This window comes from Clavelina lepadiformis, chromosome 6 (assembly GCF_947623445.1).
Source record: "Clavelina lepadiformis chromosome 6, kaClaLepa1.1, whole genome shotgun sequence".
NCBI lineage: Eukaryota > Metazoa > Chordata > Ascidiacea > Aplousobranchia > Clavelinidae > Clavelina > Clavelina lepadiformis.
The window spans coordinates 19,122,106-19,142,557 of record NC_135245.1 but is presented as its reverse complement, the minus strand read 5'-3'; the positions used below and the strand labels follow the sequence as shown (position 1 = coordinate 19,142,557).

Here is a 20,452-nt window from a genome sequence, read left to right as displayed (position 1 = left end):
TACTTGGTATTGTTTTATTTATAATATGCTATTTTTTTATATTTCTAGTTAAAGAAATATGTCTGCATTCTAACTTTAATCGCGTAGCAAGCAAATACCTATATTATATTGACAAAATTTGTTTGTTTTAATGAAAACGACAAGTTATAAACCGAAAAAATTAAAAAGGGTAGCAAATTTATTGACGCTGATTTAATACAGACAATTTTATGCAATTAATATTTGCTTTATTAGGGAAAAACATTTGGATTTTCCATTACTAATTTTAGTATGATTATTCTTCTTCTTGGCCGTGGGTGATGATGTAACAGAGAGATTTGTAATCAAGGTTTCCAGCAACATCGATCGGAGCGATTTCAAACATTTGGTCGATCTAAAGAGGAAAATATGTTAACACTTAGTTTTTTATCTCGGTAAAATACGGTTAGACTTTTAATCTTTTTAAATAAAAAGTTTAATGTTTAGTTTAGGGCATTGACGATAGGTGTGTAACTTAGTTTAAACGTTATTAAAAAGTTATAAAAAGTGCGCAAAATTTAACCTCTTCCTTTGTGAATTTGTCGGCTTGGGTCATAAGAAGTTGGGAGAGGCTGAAAATAGAAAAAAAAATAGGCTATAAATAAGCTATTAGGCTATAACTTATATAATAAGTTATTCCTATATAATAGGCTATTCCTATATAATAGGCTATAACCTATATAATAGGCCTAGGCTATAAATAAGCTAATAGGCTATAGCCTATCACTAATTGATAGCACACGTATGCTTCAAATGCAAGCCTAGACTACATCAACATTCTATAGTTAGGTTATGATTAGTTGGTTAAATCGGCTACATAACTAAGTTAAGACAGGATAGAAATTTTACTCACTAATCCTTGTGAAGAATTCCTTTCCCTTCGGGATCAAGGAGCTTAAAAGCCTGAACAATGGTGTCTTCAGGGTCGGTGCCTGGATAAAAAATTTATTGAACATGGTTTCGCAAATTTTGGAAAAGTCTTTAAACATTTGTTAATTTATTTATCAATTAAATAATTAATTAATTTATTTTTTCAACAAGTTTTGTTCTTCTCTCAGCCTACCATGAAGTTTGTCGGCCAACATGTTAAGGAAAACAGTGAAGTTGATCGCTGTTGGAGCTTCCAAAATCATCGCTTCTAATTTCTCCATCTTCACGTCTCTGATGCCTGTAAGATTTTACCAAATGATTAGGCGACTTTGAAAGTTTGAAATAAAGAAACTTTACTAAACAAACTGCTAAGACTTTTCTTATAAATAAAGTATAAAAGAACATGTTTACTAAAACCCTTCAGCCTTCGGGATCAATTTTCTTTTTTACTTCCGTAAGCCTAATTGTTTCTTAAAGTTATTTATCGTATTGTTTAAGCAAGCGCTAACCAAGAGAAGCGTAGGTGTCTTTCAGATCAATTTTGTCGATGAAACCGTCGCGGTTGGCGTCGATCATGGAAAACGCCTAAAAAGTGAAGTAGAAAATACTTAGCATGGCCTTGTACGGAATTAAACTCACTTCAACGTAAATTAATCTTTGATTATTACAGTTAATACCGAGTACAGTTTCGGGAATTTGTACCTCCTTGAATTCTTGGATCTGATTCTGATCGAACATTGAAAAGACGTTTGATGTCGCTTTCTGGGCTTTCTTGCCTCCTTCCTTTTTGCCTTTACGTCCACCGGCCTAGAAAGAACAGTGACTGTGAAAATGCTAATTACTATTAAAATAATACTGGCGTACAATTATTTCACGTCGCAGTGTCTAAAAAAGACCTTTGCATCCTCAATGTTCCAAATGCCTAGTTTTCAAAACCTTCATGTGTCACATAGGCTAATGTTGCAGCACACAAAAGAAGTAATAACTTAGTCTTAGCTTATCTTACCATTTTTCTGGTTGGTTCGTAAAACGTCTAAAAGACTTGCAGAAGTTTAATCGAACAATATGCTATTGTAATCGTGGAACAGTGACTCTGACTTAATGGCAAGAAGCACTTCGACTTTTTTTATATAAAGGACATTGTCACTTCACAAAGGTGCTGAACGATTCAGCTGCTCGGTTGTCTGTCTTTTACCTGAATACATCGACTCAACTGTCAGCAGTTTAAGCTTGCTGTTTATAGAAGACAACGGCAAAGCGAGTTAGAAAACGTCTTTCAAATCGTTTAGATAGATTTCTTTTAACTGATGGGCCAAAACACATTCTACAGAAACGGCATCCCAAACTGGAAAGTATAGTTGTAGGTAATATGCAATATAAAAAAATGTCAAAGTATAATTTCTATCCTACAGTACTTTTGAATATTTGCGTACGAATGTTGATTGTCATATAATTATTATATAGTATAATTACTATTATAGTAACAAAATTGATTAAACTGGAAATGATCGAAATATGTTACCAAGCATAAGCAAACCAAACTTCATATGTTTTAAATTTCTAAAAATTTTCTGCATAGCTTATGCTTATTTTAATTACTTAGTTGTCTGCCATGCGCCTAATTGCTGGCAAAGCTATAGGCCTAAGTATGGATCAACAGAAATTCTAGATTGTTTGTTTCAACAATTTTACCGTTGAGAAGGATGAAAATACAATAAAAACTTTAACCGATGTAGAGATAAAGACGATTTCATGTTGTCAAAACGAGCCAACTGAAGCTTGAAGCCAACTGAAGCTTGAAGCCAACTTAGTAAATCAAACGAGTTTTTCGGTGGTCGAAGTAACATAAAAACAAACAGCATGTACATTTTAAGAAAGAGTGGTGTTAAAAAGTGCTTCTTTCTAAACGAAAGAGCCAAGTTGAATAGAACTTATGTCTTCGGTTTTCATTCAGCTTCCTCCAATATCATTAGTAACGAAATGAAAATGGGAAAGTTTAGGCAATCTTTAACGAACAGAACTGTTTGAACTCATGGCAATAAGAGGAAGTTTTGCCTTTCAAGAACACGCTTGACAGCCCGGCAAAATATTGTAATACATAAAGGCACCCTACATATATTACAGTTGTTCTGTTACATCACACGCGGATATTACAATTTGCTTCTGATTCACAATTCTTACCCCGGTTTGGCGCCGCGACTTTGCAGTCACATCTGCTAACGTACACGAATGTATGGCCATGCGTGCATTCATCTTGTTTGTGCAATGCTAAAGCGCATATGGCGCGTCTGCTTGCATGCTAGTTGACATTACGTGCATTAAACCTAATACAGAATACCTGCAACAGTGACACAACTATTTGTCATGTTTATACAACGCATATCAACACAGGAATTCTTAAAACGCTGATTGGTATGAGTGGATGTACACTGTACGTGCATTGTATAGTAACCTGATTCAGCAAGATAGCTGATCACCTGCACAGCAGAGACGCAGCAGTCATTTAAGATAATGAATTGATGAAGATATGTACCTAAAAATTAATTTGTTGAGTACCTAAAATTGATTGAACATCTTTATGAATAAAAGACCATGTAGCTACAAATAACATATAGTAGTAAATATGGGCAGAGAAGATTTGAGCAAGAAACTGAAATTTTCAACTTTAGATTTCAGATTTGGTGAATGTTTACAAGCAACACCACGAAACGTTTACATGCAGTCATTAAGAATGTGATCGTTTGGGTGAAGAAAGTTTCTCATTATCTAAATGTCACATAACAGGCCATTTTTATTTTCTCATTGAAAGAAGCAGCTTACAAATTACAACACTTAGGGCTGTGAATAATTAATACACTGATTCTCTCCAACAAATGGATTCATCAGAAGACGATGAATCCACAAGCAACGAATATATGGACCTAGGTCCAATAACCGTAAGTTTTGTGTGAAACAGCATTTAGCTGTAAGAAGGTGTTTATATGTTTTCTATTTATAGCATTGCAATGATAAACAGTTTGCGCTGTACAGAAGAACTCGTACAAATACCTACAAATACGTACAACTGAATAGTCCCACTATACAAGGGACAGCAAAAGGACGCCAAATACAATATTTGTTGATAAATTTGATTTTATTGGTATATATCTACGACGGTTTGGGTTATGGAATAGCATAAAGTATAAAACAAAATTTGAAATATTGCTGCAATTTGTACGATTTTAACTACATGGTTCGAATTATTCCGACGTTAAGATCCAAGTACAAGCTCTTGCAGAAAAGATTGTTCCCTCACTGTAAATCTATTTATTAGGTCATTGAAGCCGACCCAACTTCTTCACAACCGAAAGCAACGAGAAACGACGAGAAACACGTCATGATCAGTTACAATTGGGAATCACAAAAATTGGCCAAAAAAGTAAAAGCTTGTGACGACATTTTATACAACAATTGGCATTTTGACAACAGCATTCAAAGGTATTGTGTTGATTTTCATATGTTCTTCTGTTTTCTTAGGTTTGCAAAAAGTTGGAGAAACGTGGATATAAAGTTTGGATCGACATCAAATACATGCAGAAAAATATTTATGATCAAATGTACCAGGCAGTTCGTAACGCCTACGTCGTTCTTATATTTGTGTCAAAGAAATATCAAGAAAGTGAAAATTGTCGAAGAGAAGCTTTTATGGCAGCAGATTTGAAAATTCCGATCGTTCCCATTTACACTGAGAAAAGTTTTGAACCGGAAAAATTGTTAAGTTAGTCCATTGTAACTTAACTCGTAAAAAAAACTTTGACATTTGTAAGAAAATGAAAACGTGTCTTGTATTTTCTTACACTTCGTTCAGAATGTGTGATTGCTGGAAAACTCTATCACGATTTTTCAAACGAGAAAGATTTTGACTTAAAGTTTCCGGAACTCTGCAAGGCAATCAATTCCTGTAAGTACCTCATTACTTCGTATAACTTTAATCTTCACTTTAGCATGAAGGCTACTTGCAGAATATATTTAGTGTTTAAAAAAATGTAAAATAAAACAAGTTAGTTTGTCAATCAACGGGAGTCAATCTAACAAGATTAGCGTACTTTTCACTATAGTTATGTCGAGACTATACAAATTGAATAATTTTTTATTATCTCCTTGAATAAAATTTAAGCTTAGGCCTATGTTCTATATTTGTTAAATGTTTATGAACTGATGTGGACACATTGTCGTGATTCAATTTGGTTATCTTATAATTCTATGCTTTCAATCCAACATATCTTTAAAATATAAACTCAAGTAGCCTTAAAACTTCTCGGTTAATTAAATTGACTTAAACTTCTTGAACACATGATAGCCAAACATTTTTATTGAAAATTCTTTACTTTTTGTACGTATTTGCTCTGGTCTAAACTGTCGCTAGAATTTAAAAGGTATAGCCTTTTGTGGGCTGTTAGTAAAGCTTTCTATAAGATCTTGCACCATTATTAAACTGTTTTAATTATTTCATACATTTTCAGATCATATGTATTCTGACGAAAATGCAGTTGTACAAGCCACACAAAAGAAGAACCAAGTGAATATTTTACGAAGACTTTTTGGGATTAAAAGTGAAACCACGCAGCATACTGTACCTTATAAATTAACACTGAGACCTATTTTATATAGGCTATAGTTCTGTTGTTGGATGATTTCCTCATACTCATGTTTTAGCCAAGAAGAATGCTGGTTTTCTTCCACCACGCGTACTTTTATTCAGGTTGCTCCAAACTGCGCAGACGAATGACTGCGTTAGGTTTTCTTCTTCTACTTATAATCGTTGCGGCATCGGTCGGAAGCTACTTTGGCTACGTGGCTGGAATTTTGAATCCTAGCAATCAAACCGATGCGTCAGCAACGCCCACTGTTAATGCAAGCCCCGAATCAACAACAACTACCAGCTCTGGCATTGGAGAAGTGCAAAATGCGACGGAATTAGCACACACAAGGTCGAATACTGTTACGGGCCTGGAATCAACTACTCCAAGCCCGGGTATTGACCCAGTTTCAAGCTACTTTTGGAAAAACATTAGACTACTTTGTAACGTGCAAGATATGTTGTATAGGCTTAATAGGCTTAGATTGTATAAAGTCAACCATAGGCCTAACTCGAGTTAGAATTAAAACAATTTATATGAATTTATCAACTTACGCAAAACCATTGATGATAGCCTACTGCTTGATGCAAGTATCAAGATTTTGATGTATAAATTCTGCAAGACCAAAAGCGTTAGGCTATACTGTACTGGTTAAAGTTATACTGGGTAATTTACTAAGTTCTTGACATTAAATCGTCTTAAACCGAACGAAATTATTTACAGACCTACCAAGATCCTGTCAAGATCATTACACGTCTGGCTCCGATACAAGTGGTGTTTATACTATCTACCCAATCTCTGATCCAATCCAAGTTTATTGCGACCAAGTGAGAGACGGCGGTGGTTGGACGGTAAGACCAACACGTTTCATGTTGAAATGGTCGCACTTGACACTTTTTCCTTTCCTCAGTTCTATACATAAAATTTTTTTAAAAAAAGATTAAACTATTTCAACAAAGTGTTTTCAAGTACATTGTGAAATACGTGTGCATAATTCTTTTACCAGTTGCTATGTATAATATAGGCCTACTGTAAGTTTAACTAATGCAATTGCTGTACATGGTATACAGACTTACCAATACTAATACTCACACACTCATTCACTCATTCACTGAATTATGCAACAAGCACAAGAAAACGAGCAGCTTCAATCTAAATTGCCCGAAAGTTTTGCTTAAACCAGGTAATTCAGCGAAGACTTAATGGCTCACTGAATTTCAACAGACCTTGGTTGGATTACAGGAGAGGTTTTGGAAGTGCAAGTGGCGAATATTGGCTTGGTATAAATAAATGAAAGTATATAATTGAGTACTCCATTAAATAGAGCATTAATTGTATTATTTTACACAATTTTTATATAGGACTGGACCTGATTTCCGCAATTACAAGAGCTGGCTTTCAAGAGCTTAGGATAGATTTTGTGAAAAGTTTGTTTTCCCAGCATGGTTACGCGAAATACAGGTTGAATTTTGTTGTTCATTGTATTTCTACATATCACCGTTCGTCGTCATGTGAGCAATGCATTTCAACAACCCGGACTATACAGAATGGCTCGGGCAGCTGGTGCTGGCCCGTGATATCATCTAAAAGCCGCCGGTCATGTATTCTCTGAAGTACGAAGTAGATGGAACAGTCAATATGATCTGCGATTTCCTCCTCCGCACCACACTCACAAGCCGCTAAGTTTGCCACCAAACACTTGCAAGGATCTGAGCGGAATCAATCGACGTCGGTTAATCCGCAGCCATCCGGGCTGTTCTGTACAGCGATAGTCCGATGCTGAAGTGAGATACAGCGTCGAAAGTAAAATTGCAAAATCCGGCAGGACTTCCATGCCACTCTGCCATCATTTTATGGCTGGACCAACGAGCTGCACCTGAACAATTGCAATGCGCCGGCTCAAATGGCTGTCTCGGTCTTAATTGTTGGAATTGCTTACTTGGTGAAGCAAGAAGCTTTAAATGGGGCGAGTGTGACAGATTGGTCGCCTGAAAAACAAAAGAAAGAGCTTTCTCGCGATCAAGACCCGCTGGTTGGAGGAATCGGGAAGTTTTCCAGTGATGCAAGACGCTGACATTCAGTCACAACATACGTTAGCCTACACAAGACACCGTTAATGACAGTGTCGATGTTACCGTGCTGTAACGAGCAGCGAAGTAGACTGCTATTGTCAAAGCTACTGTACGAAGAGCAGAGTAAAAATACCAGCGCCCCTATGTCATCAAGGCGGCCCGAGGCGTGATTTTCATGCCTATTGGCTCAAGGTGTCGGCAGTACGTGAGCAATCGGTCCAGGGTTACTTTAACTACTCCCAGCCACACTGAAGTGATCCTGACCTTTCGAACCACTTGCTCGATAACAACTCGGTGTTATTCACTCACTCATATTCACAGAAGAGAACAGGCGTCCCATTTGTCTAAACCTTGAGCGGGCCTTTTGCATTCTTACTGTTATCAGGGGAAGGCTGCCGACACAGTATTTGTTTTTCTTACCTTTTTTGGTTTTACGCTTGTTATTTGCTCTGTGCATACTGGCAACATGTCTGATGCCGACTCGTTGCTACAAAAGTTTAAGCTATAGCGGCTTTCAGTTCGCCTTTCTTAAGTTCCATCACGTCTCTGACATACTTGGAACTGGTGTCATGAGTTTGCAAGCATTGACAAGCGGAAACCGATGTTGGGACCACGGGAACTTTTTTAATGTTTGTCCGCTACAGTTGGTTGTCAGCATTGCTGCTTGTAAATGTCAAGTCATGATTTGTCCACGTTCCTTGTGCGTCCAGAAAAGAATGCGACTTCTTTTTGGGCTGGAAACTACGAACGTTGTTATCTATATCGTTGTGTATGAATGTTCTCATCGACGAATTAGTTGAACAAAAGATAACTCAAATAACTTAACTCTTTCCTCTTTGTGTTTTTGCAGCACATTTGTGGTTGGACATCAAAGCACTGAATTTGCGATCACCTCCGTTGGGACATTTTCGGGGTCCTCAGGTATATTAAGAAGATTTTATAGAGATATTTATATTTCATTTATATTTTAGATTATATGTATAGACTTTATATGATTTTAAGGGTCATTTTGGATGAGTTAAAACATAATGATATTCACCAGTTTGTGCTCCACTGTCCTGTATAACACAACCTACTTTAAAATTTCATTTTTTACTCTTCTTAATGGTGTTTATATCTTAGGTATTCCCAACTTTATGGATCATTCCTTGAACACCAAATTTTCCACAAGTGACGTCGAAAACGACATGGAAAGTTCTAGAAATTGCGCGGAGATTGAAGAGGGCGGGTGGTGGTACAGGGACTGTATTTTTACAAGCGACAGTGCCAACTTGAACGGAGAATATTATTTCCATTTCGAAATTGGTTCTTCCATTCTTGTTAGTAGCGAAATGAAAATCCGGACCAGCCGTTAGACAATAATTTTAACCAATCAGATATGCTTGGACCATTGTTAATAATAAATGAAATTTCCTTCAAAGTATATCAATGCTTGACACCCCATGAAGCATGTCACGTCACTGCCATGCAAGCTATGGGTATAGTGAATAATTTTATATTTTATATGAATAATTTTACTGAATACTGCAGACGATTTCAAGGACTTTTCTGCACCTCCCAACCACATCTTAATAGTTATAATTATAGTGATTATTGAGTGTTTGCAACGCAATAGCAACTTATTCATAAAACGCAATCCGAGATATACGTTTGCTCTTCTTTGTTTACTCGCCCTGGAAGAATTAAGTTTCAGTTTTTCTTGTAAGTTTCAGTTTAGCCTTTTAGTGCTTTAACTTTAGGCTAAAAGTGCTGGCGGCGTTTTAACATCGAAGTGATTCTACTTATTACATTAAAACACTTTCCCTATTTCCTTGAACATGTGCCGCGACTCACGTTTATTAATTTCGTCTACTTAAACGGTTCATATTATTTTAGCCGCTATACAGCAGTAATGCATATTAAGTTAACATAATTTAAGTTTAATTATATTAATTTATAAGGTACACCATAATGCACAAATCTTACAAAATGTCCATCCTTATGGGAATGTATTATTTGATTTAATATTATTCACTTGTAATTTGTACTGCCAACATTTTTTTGCGTATTCTTACTACGGATTGTGTGGCATAATTTTGGTGAACTACGGGTTTCAACACCGCTTTAAGCTCAAAAATAATTCTTGGGGTGGCTTTTGTTACGAGAGCGGATTACACTATAAACAATTAAGGGCGGTCTATATTTGAAAGAATGTGGTAGGTCTAGCGCCAATCATGAAAAAGTTTTTTGCGTCTATCTCGTCTCCAGGTTACTTTAGGTCATGTCATAAAATTTAGATAAACGAGCGAGATTTTCTATTGTTTATGCCGCGGTCGCTTTATTGTAGAAGCTTTTTGCTTCTATTTTTTAGCAACTATTTAATTTAATTTTTATCTTCTATTGTGTTGTTCGCTTATGACGATGTTGTGTTGACTTTGTAAAAGAACTTTGATATATGACCATACCATTGGTTAACCTGCGTATATGAAAACTCAGGTCTTATAAGTGCTCAAATCTTAAGAATACCCGCGCATCTTTCTGTAATCCCGCTCGAAAGTAAAGAAGAGGTTATTCCCTTTTTGTTGAGCCAGGATTATGTTGACTCGTCTTAAAGCCGCCGTCGCGACGAAAGCTTTATTCACATTTTTCCTTTGTCCAAATAAAACTTTGGGTTGATATTTACCCCTATTCTCTCTATTAGGCGCAAAAATTGAAACAACTTTTCCAGCGTGACGGGTCACTTTCTCACCGAACTTAACCAAGCACAAGAATAGAGAAGCAAGCAGCGATCTGTACTGTAATAACAATTTATATTGTGTTTTGCGACCAATTCCAGCAAAATAATTCCAACATTGAAACGCGGATTTAGACCGTTATATAACCTCTGGATTAATTTGAGCTAAAATGAAATTGAGTAATTTTTGAATTTAAAGGATTTCAGTTTTTCAATTCGATCAAGTTCGAAACGAAAGTTTTGTTTTATTTCAACAAAACCATTGATCAAGGAACGTTTTAATTCAAAACGAAAGATTCGGATCGATTTGTCAAGAAATTGTCATAACCGGAATCGCCATAATAATCGTGGTGATCTTCTGATATTAAAGTTGTCGTGTGCTCATTCTCAAACTACAGTAAGCAGTTATAGATTTTATACTCTTCTGGTTTCAATGACTTGTTATTTGGATTTTGAGGATACTTTTGGTGCAATTTTAAAAAAACAAACAAAAGCGTTTATAAAAGTAATGAACTTTTGATTGATTTTGCCACCGCGACATTTTATTCTGGATGAGCTTTAGAAATGAATAATCCTTAAAATGAAAGGGAATCTTAATTATAAAGAGCACAAAGATGACTACGTTGGAGTACGTACTCCCTATAATTTTTCGGGTATTGGGTACCCTATAATTGTTTTGATCGAGGGCAGTAGGAAGCTTTAGTAATATAGCAAGCAATGCATGTAATAGGAAGGTAGAGAAACTATAAAGAAAAGCTTGAACTGCTCATACGTAGGTTACAATACTGAAATACATCTCTGGAAACAATACCAGATTATTGAGGAAAAAAAATTAAATTAAACTTACAAAAAGTAGAAGTCATGGTAATAAACCCACTTTACCCCCGAGCGTTATTTCAAGCACTGGTCACGCGGATTAAAGCAGGAAAGTCAGGTTATTTGAGATTCGTAAAAATATAGGTCTAACTGAGACGAAAATTTATAGTTCGAATAGGTTTAAAACTTGCTGACGAGAATGCACAGGCCTTAAAACTTGGTTTGCAAGTTTTGTAGAAGTTATCAAGAATCGATAGGCTAAGACGTTTTTTGTCATTTATTGGAGCAAGCATAAGAAGAATGGTGGATATATTATAATCTGGCATGTCTGCAAAAAGGAATCCAGAAGAAAATATATGCGAGGAATATTTTTTTGTGAGTTACAGGTTTTGAGTTTTGATTATCCTTATCAGCTGTTCAGCATTTAAATCGTTGTGACCGACCTTATAATGTAAACTTTTGACTTTATATTTTGTGCTATATAAGGAAGTGGTTCTCATCTTTTTGTGGCTCTCATCACTCTGCAAACAACAAAAAGATTTTGCGGCACCCACAGTCGAACCTAAAAGTTTCCGCATCGACTGAAACCAAATTTAGGAGTAAAGTTTGAAATCAAAATTCTACATTAAAAACAGTTTTGAAAAACACAAAATAAACTGCAGTACCGGTGCATAACATTTGTGACCTCAAACATAGCTCCGGTATTATGGCATAATAAAAGCATATGATTTCAAAATAACATCAAAGCATGCTACCGTATTCCCTGGACTAATCTGCAATAGCTCGCGGCACCCTAGCAAAACGCAAATGGCACCCCGATTGAGAACCACTCATATAAGGTTATGATGTTTCAATTTTTAAACCTTTATTGTTTAGGTTAATGAAGCCAATCCCGCTTCCTCACAACCAAAAGCAAATAACGATGAGAAACACGTCATGATCAGTTACAATTGGGAGTCTCAGAAATTGGCCAAAAAAGTAAAATTCCTTCGCAGTGAACCGATGTATAGGAAGTTGATTGTGGTAAGCATTTAGTCTTTGCTCATATTTATATGTTTTCATTTTGATTTTGCAGATCTATGAAAAGTTAGAGAAACGTGGATATAAAGTTTGGATCGACATCAAATGTATGAATAAAAATATTTATGATCGAATGGACGAGGCGGTTCGTAACGCCTACGTCGTTCTTATATTTGTGTCAAAGAAATATCAAGAAAGTGAAAATTGTAAACGGGAAGCGTCCACTGCAGGAGACTTAAAAATTCCGATCGTTCCCATTTACACTGAGAAAGATTTGGAACCGGAACAGTTTTTAAGTAGGAAAGTTAATTTTGCTAATTATCGCGAAACAATGTTTTATTTGTTTCTGACAATAACGGTTTTGTTATAAATTGTTTTGTGTTGTTCAGAACTTTTGACAGCTGGAAAACTCCGCCACTATTTCACAAACGACAAAAACTTTGACTCAAACTTTGATGAGCTTTGCAGCAAATCCATTGAATCACGTAAGTCTTTTAAAGTTATTGCAACTGTTACGAGAAGCTCAAAGATGTATGAACATATTATAGTAAACTTTGTAAAAACTGCTTCTCGAATGTAAATGTCGAATATAACGCAAAGTTTAAAGTTTTTAAATATACATTATTTGATGTTGTAAACATTTATGCATTTAGTTCACAAACGTTTGTAAGCTATATTCCATCATACACCATTGCATTCGCAACTTGGAAACTTTACCAGGCGGATATAAAGCAGTCACATGCACAGTACAATACTTTAAACCTAAATTTGAAAAAAATTTTCTTTATCAGATCAAAAGAAACAGGGGCAAGATAAAGCACTGGGAATCTCACCAAAAGTAAAGCAGAGCCATGATTCGCGAAGGCAGGAAGAAAGACATTGTAAGACTTCAGCCATATTTATGACGTCAAAATTGAACTGGATTGAATTGTTAATTAAATGCTAGATGATACTTTTAGATTGCAGCAAACACCGCAAGCAAATATTTTTGCTCGTCTTTCTTCTTCTACTTGCAATTGTTGGCGCCGGTGTAGGTGGATATTTTGGGTTCATAGGAACGAGTTCTGGCGGTGACAATCAACTAATTCCCAATTCAACGACAGTAGTTAGTTCAGGTGCAATGGACTGTATGGATGAAAATATACTGTAATATGGTCATTACTGTACATATATGTATGCTGTATATTAGTGGTGTATCTTGGAATTTAGAGTATTTAGACTTTAGAGTGATAGTGTCTTGTTTGTTAAAACGAAATTGCGAAAAACATATTTAATATCGTAGTGAGACAAAATTCTTGTCAAGATCATTACACGTCTGGCTCCGATACAAGTGGTGTTTATACTATCTACCCAATCTCTGATCCAATTCAAGTTTATTGCGACCAAGTGAGAGACGGCGGTGGTTGGACGGTAAGACCAATTTCACGCTTGAATGGTCACGCTTCTCTTTTGCAATATTTAAAATATCCTTTAGATTCCATCTTAAAGATTTTGTACAGATGTTAAAGACACCTATATCATTCAAAGATTGTTTTAAACATAAACAAGACAGTCTTTTCCCGAGTCCATCGCCTGTAATATTATTTATATCCGTAATTATTCAACCGGGTCGTCTTACACTAAACCCGAACACTCGTAGCGAGTTGTAAGCAAGAACAATAACGAACCAATGTTAAATTTTCCATTGTGTTGTTTGCTTAAAACCAGGTTATTCAGAGAAGATTTGATGGCTCAGAAAATTTCAACAGGTCTTGGGTGGATTACACTGAAGGGTTTGGAAGTGCCAGCGGCGAGCATTGGCTCGGTACTGACAAGCTAAGCATATAATAAGTATACAAATTATAGCCTGCGCATTATAATTATCGGTTAACCGAAACGTTTTTTAGCGTGACAATAAAATGACGATTTATTTTCGATTCATGGACATCTTATTATAAAAACAAAAAATATGGACGTGAATAAATCATGATTTAGATGACTAATAATAGTTACACTGCAGTTATATAATAATCAACATAAAGAAATTGTTTTGCAGGGCTGGACCTTATATCCGCTATGACTAGTGGTGGTGGTCAAGAAATCAGAATAGATTTTGTGAGGCGTCATTTATCGGAACCGGGTTCCATGAAATGCAGGTTAATGTTCTTGGTCACATAATTTCAGAATTTTAATGCTCCTTGACCTATTCATTGAATGAAGGATTTTCCTTGTTTTTTTTGCAGCCTATTTGTGGTTGGTGACTTAAGCTTTCGATTTGCAGTCACTGGCATCGACACGTGTTCCACTCTTTCCACAGGTATGGTCAAGCTTTGTGATTGGTATGGTTTGAAGATCGATAAGTACAATATTGTTGCAAACATAATAGTATTTATTGTACTACAAGCTAAAATCTATATAGATGTTGCTTTCATAATAATGTTCAAGGTATTTTTGTAAATGTTAAAAGAAATAACCGCGCTTTTAATCATGATTCAATCAATTTAATAAATTTTCTCAGGTATTTCTCTCGACTTCATACAACTCCTATGGGGCCAACAATTTTCCACATTTGACGTTGATCACGACAGGGAAAGTACCAAGAATTGCGCGGAGAGTGAAGAAGGCGGGTGGTGGTACGATGAATGCAGTTCGGCAAGCAGTAGAGCCAACTTGAATGGAGCTTATCACCGCGATTTTAAAATTGCTTCCATCAATCTTATCAGCAGCGAAATGAAAATACGACCAAGAACCGAGGCTGATATTTAAACAAAACGGTTTGAAGCAAGCGACATTTCAATGATTGTGCGTGTGATTTTATGCTGCTGTTCTGGTGTATGCTTGACTCTATGGTGTATGCAACGGGTTATTACATATTCGGGTTTGCATAAACGATATTCCATTCGTTTATTTCTTTCAGCATTTATTTTGTAAATTGACATTTTCATGTGAATATGTGCCTTTGAAAATTTGTCATTCAATATAAATATCTCGAAACATATCGCGTTCTGGTGAACTTTTATGAAAAATTACAATACGTGACGTGTGACGAGGATATAGCGCTGGACCATGAAGTGTACAATGAAGTCTCAACTACTCTTTGTCAACACCAAGTGGCTAATCATGTTGTTTTGTGATTCGCTGTTCCACATTTGTACTGACGGTCACTATCGTCAGATTTGGAACCCAATGTGCTTTAAGCATGACAATGCGATTAATCCGAAGCTTTAACGTGCAATGGACAAAGCTTGGCATCATCATGGAATGATTTGGATCAAATTTAGAGAAAAAAGCTCACATAATTACGAATAATTAATCGTTAATTATAGACCAGTAGGTTAAGTGCTAATCGCTTTATTTTTCTGCTTCTCTCATCAATATTGTGATATGCTAATATGCTAATTGATATGCTAATTCATTGCGTGTTGATTTATATTGAAGTTTCAAGTTATTCTTAGTTTACTGCAAGGCCCGTGTTTTAGCATCAATTACGTCATAATTGAGAAAGCATGCACCGGCGAGAAGGTTACGCCTGTAAAGGCGGTTAGTTTCCATTAAAAGCACGGTTAAAGGACAAAATGTAGTTTATTGTGCAACATAAACCAAAGAAAAACATAAAAAAAGTTGGAAACAGGTTTTTTTCGAAATTCATGCAACTTTAAACAGTACCACATAATTGTTTGGGGCAAGTTAGCTCATTTGCTATAGGAAAAGCGTTACCATGAAGACGTTTATGGCCTATTTTCAGAAGACCAGGAAAAGACAAATTTTGATTTTAAAAGTTTGGATTCTGGAATTCTGGTCACATCTTATCATCATCATCATGATTCGCGCAACTGAGATAGCATTCTAAGCTCGTTGAATCAAGGCTTGCCACAATAACCAGCTTCACATCGGTGTTTTTGGATATCGCATCAAAGTCTAAAGCAAGTTCCTTTGTTCGATTTGCTTTTGTTGCAATCGCTGGAGCTGATATGGGCCGTGCTTTTGAGAAAAATAAAGTTAAACAGCTCGGTGAACATTGAACCGTCAAGTTAAGCTTGTAATTTTGTTCGGGAAAAGCTTAAACTGCTCATGCGTATAAGGCTAAAGGAAAGCTTCGGATAAAAACTAAAAAAAGAAGTCACCGGCACTTGCACAATAATTCCCGCGCATTATTTCAAGCAGGCGCTCGCAAAACAAAGACGTTGAATTATTTTGAACTCTTCAGACATACGCAGACGAAGAACAAGTTCCACGAAAGGCTGACGGTGAGAATTTTGTTGAAAGGATCGCAATAATTCCTCAAAATTGGTTGCTAGCAACAACAGGACTGAGAATAGATCAAAATTTTCGTAGAATATCTGCAAAAAATATGGATCAAGCAGACGACCAAATTACAAGCAACGAGAATTTGTCTGTGAGTTAAAACTTTTGGTTTAAAATTTGAGTTTAAATTATTTCAGTTATTTTTTGAGTTGTTTAGCAGTTTTTATTGTGGTAACCAACAATATGGATTGTTGTAGGTTGTAGGAACCAATTCACCCTCATCACAACCAAAAGCAAGTAACGACGACAAACACGTCATGATCAGTTACAATTGGGAATCAAAAAACTTGGCCAAAAAAGTAAAAGTTTCTTCATATAGCATATAGTTTGTGTCATTTAACCTTATCTTTCTTGATCTATTTTTGAAAGTGCGGCTGAAACTAAAGGAGGAAACTTTAGGAAATGTCAAGAAATTTCAAAGTTATAACTTCTGTAATTTTTTTCTGTTTCAAATTAAGTGACCTGTGGCTTTATAGTCTAAGACATACATAAGTATGATTTAGAGCAATAGAATTCAGTCGGAAAATAAGGCATACTTATAATTGGTTGGCACCTGCTGTGTTTCTATTTCTTTTTGATTTTGCAGATCTATGAAAAGTTGGAGAATCGTGGATATAAAGTTTGGATCGACATCAAATATATGAAAAAAAATATTTATGATCAAATGGACGAGGCAGTTCGTAACGCCTACGTCGTTCTTATATTTGTGTCAAGGAAATATCAAGAAAGTGAAAATTGTCAAAGAGAAGCCTCTATGGCAGCAGATTTGAAAATTCCGATCGTTCCCATTTACACTGAGAAAAACTTTAAACCGGAAAAGTTTTTAAGTTCGTGTGTTTTTTTTAGCTTTAACGATGGAACAAAGTTTTTATTTGTCGTTGGCAAAGGCTTTTTTCATAATTTATTCCGTTTTGTTCAGACTGTGTGACGGCTGGGCAACTTTATCACGATTTCACAAGCGGTAAAAGTTTTGACTCAATCTTTAAAGAGCTTTGCAGCAAATCCATTGATTCGGGTAAGTCTTTGAAAATTATTTGTTATTTGGTGAGACTATATATTATTCTAGAAATCATACAAAGTTGGATTTGTACAAAAGTTTGTGCAAAAACATCTGAGAAGAACGTAGGCGGCAAAAGTTTACATTTAATCTTGACGAAACGTTTTTCTTTCAACTTATTATACCAAGTGAATATGCCAAACGTTTTGATAAGTACAAAAAGCACGCCGTCCCATCGTACTCCAACACCGATTGGGACCAATTGTGAGTATAATACAAAATGTTGGTGTATCTTGTGCTGTACACAGAATTTTATATATTTCTACAAAGATATTGGGCGTTTGCATGTGCTGTTATTTTTAGATTGCAGCAAACACCGCAAGCAAATATGTTTGCTCGTCTTTCTTCTTCTGCTTGCAATTGTTGGCGCCGCCGTTGGTGGATACTTTGGGTTCATAGGAACAGCAGCTGACGCTAATCCCAATCTTACCACAAATTCCAATTCGACACCAGCAGCTAATTCAGGTATATCGGTTATATGTAGATAAAGTATGATGAAAATATATATATTTTACAGAATTAGTAATATTCTACTTTGTTATAGTTTAATTACAATTACAGTTATTAGTGTAGTACACGTTCTTATATAGTAAACTTATAGTACATGTTCGTTCAGTAAAAGAAATGATAATTTACAGACCTACCAAGATCTTGTCGAGATCATTACACGTCTGGCTCCGATACAAGTGGTGTTTATACTATCTACCCAATCTCTGATCCAATCCAAGTTTATTGCGACCAAGTGAGAGACGGGGGTGGTTGGACGGTAAGACCAATTTCACGCTTGAATGCTCGCGTTACGTCGTTTTATTTTAGAAACTCGAAAAAACTTTAAAAATGGGCATCTTATCGTATACAATGCTTTTAGCCACGTATTCAACTGATAGTTAAAGTTAGAAATGTAGTATGTTGTATGTTAGGCTACTTTTGAAGCGAGTTGTAAAACAAGAACCAAAGCGTATCATCTTTTCCAATTAGTGTTTTTTGCTTAAACCAGGTAATTCAACGACGATTTGACGGTTCACTGAACTTCAACAGACCTTGGCTGGATTACAGAAGTGGGTTTGGAAGTGCAAGTGGTGAACATTGGCTTGGTAGGTGGTTTGCTTATTAAGCGAGACGCGATTGTGTATCAGGAACAGAGTAATATCAGACAAATAGAATAATAAGTAATAGAAAATAGAAATAGAAAACAGAGGAATAAGTTCTGGATGGTTTGATTAATTTTATCAAAACAAAAACTTTGTTATGTTTTCCACGCTTTACTAATTACGCGGTTAGTCGTATTCCAACTTTTGTTGGTCTTATTTCAATGCTTTTGGTTTGTTTACAATGTTGATATAACAAAGGTAAAGATAGAATTATAGGCTCTATTCAAATTTGGCGACAAATAAAGCTATATACAGTATATTACGGCACTTCATGAACATTTAAAGTATACAACTTCAAAAAATAGGGAAAAATTTGACAGAGACAAAAAAACAAAACGTAATTACTGGTTTGACAACAACAATTTTTTTTCGCAGGATTGGACCTAATTTCAACAATGACCAGTGGTGGCGTACAAGAGCTTAGAGTAGATTTTGTGAAGCGTATTTTCTCTGAACGCGGTGACGCAAAATACAGGTTCATTTTGTAACCACAAAATTCAAAATACGTATTTATGTTTGACGCATTAATTGAATAAGCGATTGAAATTGTTTCCGCAGCTCGTTCGTGGTAGGAGATTTGAGCACCGAATTCTCGATCACTTCGATTGGAACATTTTCAGGGTCCACAGGTATATAAAAAAGTGTTACCTATATGACATGGTTACTTTGTGGTTAAATATAGCTAAATCATGGCCTCTTCTATTTACACTTCGGTTATTTGAGTAAACGTTGGCTTTGACGCTTAAGTAACGACATGTTTAATATAGTCTGCAATCGTTGAACCTTACACCCGACCATTATCCTTATTATCACGACTCTCTCGCTGATACAAAGTTTCTTTCAGGTACTCCCAACTTCATGCAGAATGCTTTGAACACTAAATTTTCTACAAGTGACCTCGAAAACGACATGGAAAGTTCCAGAAATTGCGCCGAGAGTGAAGAAGGGGGGTGGTGGTACAGGGACTGTGTTTTTTTAAGCGACAGAGCCAACTTGAACGGAAGATATGATTTACATTTCGAAATTGGGTCTTCCAATCTCGTTAGCAGCGAAATGAAAATCCGACCAAGAACGGGATAGGTTTAAACCATTTTGAAAGCAAATCATTACGTGGTTGTGAATGTGTACAAATGTTGAATTTCTGAAATTATTGATTAAGCGAATCATGTGGATAACCAAAAAGGTTCATAATGTGATCAGCGTGTATATCAAATTCATGCTATTCGACAAACTCATTCGGCAACGGTACGCTTCCTGCTGATTAGCCATTATGAATTCGGCAATCAAACTCGGTTATTTCTTAAACTGACTGAACGACAACACAAAGCCCTGGACTCCCAGCAATGTGCTTGCGACATCAGATCCATATATCTTGGTATCATGTAAACGAAAATTAAAAATTGGATAACAATCTCGTAATGTCCTTGTTTTCATGTTTGTAGCATATTTTAATACATCCAGCTATGACCATGCTGAGTCGTATAATATCAAACTATAGCCAGTAGGTCATCAAGCCTTAAACAAAAAACCTCTGATGAGCGTTTTACTGCGTGTTGGTTTGAAGACGGGTAAGCTACCAAGTTCATTAATGGGTCATGTTAAATAATTGGAGTTTGAGATTAGGTTTGAGTATCGAGGTATCAGATGACCGCGTTGCAACTGTTTAACATTCCAAACACGATCGACGCCTGGTTTTAAATGGTTTTGGTTTTATGTAAATTGGTTTTGGTGTATGTTTTTTCATTGAATAAAATCTCTTTTACAAATTTTACGATATCAGACTTTTTTGCAAATATTAGGTGGCGGATAATTTACTTCAAAATCTTTGAATG

General features: G+C 35.8%; 4 protein-coding genes across 9 annotated transcripts; 3 read left to right on the top strand and 1 right to left on the bottom strand.

The window, feature by feature from the left end:
• Positions 1-103: 103 nt before the first annotated feature.
• LOC143461564 (myosin regulatory light chain, smooth muscle-like) lies at positions 104-2,031 on the bottom strand. The gene is made up of 7 exons (XM_076959327.1): positions 1,895-2,031; positions 1,591-1,695; positions 1,398-1,473; positions 1,082-1,186; positions 872-950; positions 542-590; positions 104-373 (listed from the first exon to the last, which is right to left on the bottom strand). Exons 1-7 carry the CDS (start codon positions 1,895-1,897, stop codon positions 275-277), a joined length of 516 nt encoding a protein of 171 aa, XP_076815442.1. The 5' UTR covers positions 1,898-2,031; the 3' UTR covers positions 104-274.
• A 1,663-nt stretch (positions 2,032-3,694) lies between these two features.
• On the top strand, positions 3,695-10,004 carry LOC143461559 (uncharacterized). Its single transcript, XM_076959321.1, has 11 exons — positions 3,695-3,824; positions 4,202-4,306; positions 4,405-4,645; positions 4,736-4,828; positions 5,391-5,480; positions 5,630-5,902; positions 6,231-6,358; positions 6,691-6,787; positions 6,869-6,968; positions 8,430-8,500; positions 8,702-10,004. Exons 1-11 carry the CDS (start codon positions 3,762-3,764, stop codon positions 8,932-8,934), a joined length of 1,494 nt encoding a protein of 497 aa, XP_076815436.1. The 5' UTR covers positions 3,695-3,761; the 3' UTR covers positions 8,935-10,004.
• A 1,282-nt stretch (positions 10,005-11,286) lies between these two features.
• LOC143461561 (uncharacterized) lies at positions 11,287-15,105 on the top strand. Of its 2 annotated transcripts, XM_076959322.1 has the most exons (11): positions 11,287-11,483; positions 11,985-12,086; positions 12,184-12,424; positions 12,518-12,613; positions 12,920-13,009; positions 13,088-13,243; positions 13,411-13,538; positions 13,836-13,932; positions 14,164-14,263; positions 14,351-14,424; positions 14,626-15,105. In XM_076959322.1, the coding sequence occupies exons 1-11, from the start codon at positions 11,433-11,435 to the stop codon at positions 14,871-14,873; spliced, it is 1,383 nt and encodes a 460-aa protein (XP_076815437.1). In that variant the 5' UTR covers positions 11,287-11,432; the 3' UTR covers positions 14,874-15,105. The 2 variants fall into 2 exon arrangements, with proteins under 2 accessions (XP_076815437.1, XP_076815438.1); XM_076959323.1 differs by lacking the exon at positions 11,985-12,086.
• Positions 15,106-16,284: 1,179 nt separating this feature from the next.
• LOC143461558 (uncharacterized) lies at positions 16,285-20,378 on the top strand. Of its 5 annotated transcripts, XM_076959320.1 has the most exons (11): positions 16,285-16,503; positions 16,610-16,711; positions 16,999-17,239; positions 17,332-17,427; positions 17,599-17,673; positions 17,773-17,934; positions 18,108-18,235; positions 18,467-18,563; positions 18,996-19,095; positions 19,179-19,249; positions 19,465-20,378. In XM_076959320.1, exons 1-11 carry the CDS (start codon positions 16,459-16,461, stop codon positions 19,698-19,700), a joined length of 1,353 nt encoding a protein of 450 aa, XP_076815435.1. In that variant the 5' UTR covers positions 16,285-16,458; the 3' UTR covers positions 19,701-20,378. The 5 variants fall into 5 exon arrangements, with proteins under 5 accessions (XP_076815435.1, XP_076815433.1, XP_076815434.1 ...); XM_076959318.1 differs by having other exon boundaries at positions 17,332-17,373; positions 17,479-17,934; XM_076959319.1 differs by having other exon boundaries at positions 17,599-17,934.
• The last annotated feature ends 74 nt before the right edge of the window (positions 20,379-20,452 follow it).